The 6,724-nt window shown below is 40.1% G+C and overlaps 1 protein-coding gene across 1 annotated transcript; it reads left to right on the top strand.

Moving 5' to 3' along the window:
• The first annotated feature begins 623 nt into the window (after positions 1–623).
• On the top strand, positions 624–6,325 carry LOC149115862 (uncharacterized). The gene is made up of 2 exons (XM_089285271.1): positions 624–1,300; positions 3,138–6,325. Exons 1-2 carry the CDS (start codon positions 938–940, stop codon positions 3,942–3,944), a joined length of 1,170 nt encoding a protein of 389 aa, XP_089141397.1. The 5' UTR covers positions 624–937; the 3' UTR covers positions 3,945–6,325.
• Positions 6,326–6,724: the final 399 nt, after the last annotated feature.

Below are 6,724 nucleotides of genomic sequence, written 5' to 3'. Positions count from 1 at the left end.
TATTTATTAAAACAAGCTATTAACATTTTGCAAGAGAATCATGATCTTTGGCATTTTGACGGACGAACTTCTCGAAGCTGATGCAAATTGGCGCGGAAGAGTCAAGTCAAAACAATAGCGGTTTCCTAATTCCTCGACCTTGTTATTTATTTTGCTACTGCTTGGCCCACACCGAGGGGTACATGTGAATTTGCGGTGTTGCGGGGTTGACTGCTTTTCTAATGTGGTGATGCAGTGAATAAAATCCCACCTTGCGTCGTTGCGGTGATCTTAAAACCTACGGTGTGTGATGTGTTTCGAATTTCTTGTTTGCCCTTTCTCAGACCTAAATTTAGCATGTAAACGTCGTTACTCTGTGCTAATTCACATTTGTATAGCTTCAATACGCTCCAGCTGCCACTCCGAAACTGTTTTCGATCATTACAGGCATCAGCAGTATTGACCCGTAGGCAATGACAAGCGTTGTCATGTTTTTATTGCGTGGAAATTGTTGACGTATAAAAGTATTATGTCAAGTGTAAACATTAAAATCATGGGCCTAAATAAATTGTTGCGGTGACGGTGTTTCGTCGACTTTTCTTGCCGTGATGTTCGTTATTTATTTATTTATTTATTTATTTTTGGCGGTATTGCAGAGATCATCGTAATCATCCAATGACTGTCAAAGTACATTTGACCGGTATCGTAGCTCACCCCTGCAGACAAGGCAATAATGTTTTCCTCGCAGATGAAACAAATTTAGGTCACAAAGCCTCGGAGTCATATTAGAAGTATGGCCTATTAGATCAGGTTCTTTTGTCACGTGATCACGAGTTAGATCCAATCAGCCCAATCCAACAAACTAAAAGTCTGGTCGCGGGGACAACCCAGGCATCTAAAGGCAATAAATACTGATATTTGCTGATCTAATAGCCCTTGGCAAAAAAAAAAACGTAAAATGGATTTTCGTGGCGTTTTATCGTTATTATTCCTAACGGTGCTCGTCATTCACACTGCACAAAGCCACTGCACAAATGGCATGTGTGAGAAAATCTCTTTTAGTCTAGCCTCTGACACGACGAAAAAGAATTTTGCTCTTGTCGGGAATGTTTTGGAGACTTTAAGCTCCATTTGGGACTGGATGGAATGTTTCAAGAGATGTTTACAGAATTGCCAATGCCTCTCGTTCAACTTCAACGAGGTCAACACAACAGAAAACTGTGAGCTGAACGATGCCAACACTAAAGTGGAACCAGAAGCACTGAAAGAAAAGGAAGGAGTCATCTATTGCGAACCTGTCAGGAGTTATTTTGACAACAAAGTAAGAAAGCGTTTTTATATTCAAAGTTTTTGAGACTAAGTATGTTAGAATGACATAAATAAATACATGCATTAGGATCTTAATTTTTTGGTCCTGTTTTCGAAATAGTACTGAAAATTTGTTAAAGCTGTTGAAAATGTGAGAGCAGAATGCGAACACGGAAGTAGTAAAAACGTTTCTTTTTTCTGTCTTCAAATTATCATCCCGACCGCTGTTCACGAAACACCGGCTACAAGTTGGACTGAAATAGAAATTTTAAATCGAGACGTTTTGAAAGATAGGCAGCTCATGGACAAAACTCAAGTTTTTTTCCCACGAACCTTTAAAATATTGAGGTGAGAGATGCCAATGTTTGATTGACAGTTTGCTTGAGCTCCAGCTGCAAATGCAAATTCAAGTCGACATTTAGTGCCTGATGGATTATTAAAGTATGCAAGGCTAATACAGAGAGCCCGAAAGTAAAAATGTTCCCAAATCGTTCCTAAAACTAGCTGTTGGCCAAGGTTAATAATTTTGAGTCTTGTTTTGGTCATCTCCTCTTGTAATAAGTAACATCGTTGTCGTCCGAGGTAGTTTCTTGAATAATTTTTGTTTTCTCTTAATTTATTTATTTACTTTATTTAAATTGCTTAGGAAAGGAAATGCATTTCTCGACATATCTTAAAAACATCACGTTGGAAATACCCAAATCCAAAGTTTGAAAAGCCTACAATTAAAATTGTTGATCTTACAAGAGCGCAAGGTTGAAGTATTTTTTCTTCAAAAAAGGTCAGGAAACTGGATTCCAATTTATTTATGAACTTCCAGAGTGTGACGTCAGTTCGTGTGTTCTGGTTTGTTTACGCCATTCGATTTTCAGTCGCTAAGGGACTCGCTGAGAAAAGATTCTGTGATAACGAAAATGTTCAGTGCTTCTGAGTGGATTAGTTTAGCCGATTTATCGAGTAGTTTTCGTGGATGCCACGTGACCTATTGGCCGCGCGATTCGAACTCCATTTCTGAGTGTAAAATAGCTCAGCTGTGCGCACTTGTAAAATCGACAATTTTTATCGTGGGCTTCTCACACTTTGGAATTGTGCATTTGAAACTGTGCACTTTTAAATTCTGTCGGAAAAATTTGGCTTCATAGGCACTTTAAGTAGTTTCAACCAGGTTTTGTAAGATTAGTGTTATGTATTGCAGTAATTTAGTTTTCAGTTGTAAGCCTGATTATTTGCTCAATGTCAGTTTTGTTTTTTTTGCTACGCATTAAGAAAATCTCGTTCTTGGAGTTGAATATATTACTCTGAAAAAGAGAGAGAGTGTTGGAGCTTGGGGATAAATGTACATTGCTCGTCCCATCACCATAACCAAGTGTATGTTTTATGTTATCGATCTCGACGATTTTTCCATGCAAACGTTCCGCCCGGATGGCTTGTACTGCCTGAGGGCGCTTGTGAAATGACTTCCTTAGCCCAGGTCAAAATCAGTTTGAGTAAATAATTCAAACTAACGAGTAGTGTGAATGCTGCTAAAATAAGCTGTAATGAAAGTAACTATAGCATGAACGACTAGGAGTATTTCAACTCCCCCTGAATGGGATGTTAGTCCACAGCGGGGCTACCCCACCCCCCCCCCCCCCCAGCATTAAGTTCGCCGGTATCAATTTATACACCTGGGTAGAGAGAGGCACTGAGAGAGTAAAGTGTCTTGCCCAAAAACACCGTGAACACAATGTCCTCGGTCAGGGCTCTAACCAGGAATGCTCGCTTCGGCGACGAGTGCACTAACCGTGAGGCCACCGTGCCTCCCACGAGCGGCAATAATAAGAACCAATAATTACTGTCTTCTTTTCTAGGCCGGTTTTGCTCAACAGACCTGCTCTGGTTCAACCTGCCATAACAAGTGCTGTGAATCTGCTCCCTGTCAAAACGGTGGCACGTGCAGTGAAATATGCGATGTCACCGAAAGAAGATACCTATGCTCATGTCCTCCGGGATTCACGGGGCACAAGTGTCAAATCCCACCACGGCGATCATGTAAAGACATCCTAATGATCGACAGAGTCAATGTTAGTGGCGTGTACAACATTTCAAACCAACACAACAAATCATTCCCAGTCTACTGCAGCTTTGGTCCCGAGCCTGGTACCGCATGGACTCTGATCCAGTCTCACTCACTGAACAACAACGATGATTTCCAAGGCAAAGCGTTCTACCTACACGACATGGCGAGAAACCAAGATGTCCCTGAGTGGAACAACTACCGCCTGTCAATGTCCCGTATGGAGTCTATCCAAGATGTTTCAACTCATTGGCGGGCCACTTGCAATTTTCCCACGGATGGCGTTGACTATCGAGATTACATACGCGTGTCATTGAAAAACCTGAATCTGCTTCAAGAACCGACTGAGAGTGAGTTCTGTCTTCTGACCGAGTTTGTCAATGTCCGTGGACACGCATGCTTCAACTGCACCGTCTTGATTGGTTACAGCTCGGTGCTTTCTCTCCATATGGACAGCTACTATGGTCCCTCTTCTGGTTGTGATTTCGGTGGCGGAATACCTAACGAAGATAACTTCGGCCGGTACATCACGCAGAACCCGGCTTTTCGCTGTACCTCCTCGCCGAGTTCCACAACTCAGTACTGGCTCGGGAGCTTTTAGTTGCGTCTAAGCAAAGTCACGATCAAAGGCAAAGTAGATGGATAGTAGATACCTAAAGTGTCTTGTTTTAGTATGTGATAGTTGTGTAACCGAGCGAACCAGACCAAGCAGTGTAAGATGTTTGAGTGTCTCAAAGAAAAAGGTTAGGACATAACCTGCAGGTGGACGTTGATTTCAGTTTGTTGGACAAACAAACAAAATCACGTTGTTAGTCATTTTAAATTTGTTCAGAAAACGACTTAACTTTTAATTTACGAAACTTTTTCACAAGATAAGTATTCTTTTCATTTCATTTCGCTTTTAAAGTCAAATCCTTGTTAAAAAACCGGTGAGTTATTTAGAGCTTCCTACATTTGACATGAACATTTATTTGACTACTTTGAAAACTGAATTTTTCCAATGAGGTCAGCAAAGATATCCCTAATGTTCTCTCACCTCGGGGTCCAGAAAGAAGTGACAGTGCGAGGGACGCCCGTCCCGTCCCGCTCGACCAATCTCCTGCACCTAGCTTTCAAAACTGTGTGGTAAGTTGTAATGGATTATAGCTCGTACATCTGATTCATCGAGGCCAAATGCCACAGTCGCCACCACGATACGTAGCTGACCAATCATGAAACGCTTCTGACTGACTGACTCACAGACTGACTGACTGACTGACTGACTCACAGACTGACTGACTGACTGACTGACTCACTAACTGACTCACTGGCGGACTGACTGACTGACTCACTGACTGACTCACTGACTGACTCACTGACTGACTCACTGACTGACTCACTGACTCACTGGCTGACTCACTGACTCACTGGCTGCTGACTGATTGACTAATCGATTGTCTATTTTCTAATAAGTGATTAATTTCCCAACATAAGCATAATGTAGATATATTATTAATCAGCGGAATTAACTCCTAACTTGTACATACCTTCTGTAATCTTCTATATAGGGGATTATTACACGACGGCGCAAAGATTTGAATTTCATTTTCCAGTGCTAAACGAAAAATGTTTACAAAGGAGCACAGCAAGTGAGTAAAACATCGTTTTTAGCGCGAGAAAAAAAAAAAAAATTCATGTCTTCAAGCCACCGTGTAATTTCCTTCTGTTAAATAAACACACTGACTTTTTGCATAAACAACCGTGAAAATGCAAGAAATGACGTCATCAACATCCTCACAATTGAGGATATGGAAAATACGCCACTCGGGTCCCGGATGTGGTTTTGCATGAATTTTTTGAGTGGAGCAAAACACTCATGTCTATATAACAAAAATAAATAGAACGCGTATCCACTGACATTAATTTTAGAAACAACTATTGCCTAGCTTTGTATATATCGTAATCACCTCCAGCAGTTTCTTGCGGAGACAAAGAAAACGTCTGCGTTTCTTTCTCACCCCAAGACTCAAGAGCGGTTATTTATGTCTCGGTGATGGCACGTTGAGAGTTAACGCAAAACTCGATTTACTTATTATCATGATTGATTTTTAATCAACAAGGCTCAGTTGTTAAAAGGGCGGGTCACGCTATCTACCCGATAAACCACTATCCAGCGGATAGGTGTGTTGACAAAACAAACTACGTTGTCTATTAGATAGCGGTTTATTCGGTGGATCGCGTTATCCACCCTCTCAACATTTTGGCCAGAAGTGTTTTAAATTGATCTATAAACGTTTTTATACAACTCTCTATATGATTCTGAAAAGAGAATTTCTGTTAAGGTTTTTGGAAGGCGTTTTTTTTTTTCAAGTTTTAACTAAGATAGGTTTATTTAAAAACTCGTTGAGAAACGAACATTTGCTTTCAATTCACATGTTTATCAATATTTTTTTTTAATTATCGTTTGACTCTTTCGGGTTGAAGTGAAAAATACTGCTTTAAAATCGTCAAGAAATGATGAAAATCGCTTTTTTCTAACCAGATGCAAGAATAATCAACACTAGCGGTTAGCAATGAATGACATTTTCCGCTTCAATCTCGGGCACAAGATTTTGAAAATAAACAAAACCAAAGAAAAAAAACTTTAAGTTAGTAAAGTTGCTGAATTTCTCTTGTACTTTAATTTACGTTCTTCTGCCCTGGTTTGTTTTTAGCTTTTATAAAGACTCTTTAATTGTGAAGTTTAAATCATTCCAACTTGACTTGATGACCAAGGCTGATTTTTGACTTGATATTAGAAAAGATTTCGTTCACCATGTTACAGATTTAAGCACTATTCCTTCAGTGCTAGCTAATGTAAATGGTTTTGAGTGGCATTTTAGACGAAATTATGGATTTTTGACTAACAAAATCAGAGAATGTTTTAAACTTCGCGTTTGTAATGTGAGCTTGCACAGTTAGCGTAACACACTCTTCAGATCATTAAAGCGAGTTGAAATGTAACCAGTTTCCGCCACCTTTCTTTATCCTTATTACATTGGTCCCAGAGCTCACTCGGGCACAATTTGATGTTTTCCTGGGTACATAGCACTGAAGGGAGGAAGTTTTCCAAAAGGCAAACGAAATGTATCTACACAGGGACGTATTCATTCAAGGAAATCCTGATTTTTTCGAATCTTGAAGGGACGCGAATAGGGGTACAGGTTTATCATAATCTTTTGAAATTGGGTAGTTCGAAAAATCGGGGGAAAAATTACAGTGTTCGACAGTTTCAGTTATCAGGATGTTCAAACAATCGAGAGTTTGAGAACTTGTGATTCTACTGTATATCACTTCCCACTTCACTTCCCGTGTTCCTTTTAAAAGTATTCGTTCAGTGGAAACATTATCGAACAGGCCATC

Source organism: Orbicella faveolata, unplaced genomic scaffold (genome assembly GCF_042242905.1).
Source record: "Orbicella faveolata isolate gen_17 unplaced genomic scaffold, um_ofav_v1 contig_13, whole genome shotgun sequence".
Lineage (NCBI taxonomy): Eukaryota > Metazoa > Cnidaria > Anthozoa > Scleractinia > Merulinidae > Orbicella > Orbicella faveolata.
This window is presented reverse-complemented; position numbering and strand designations above follow the sequence as displayed.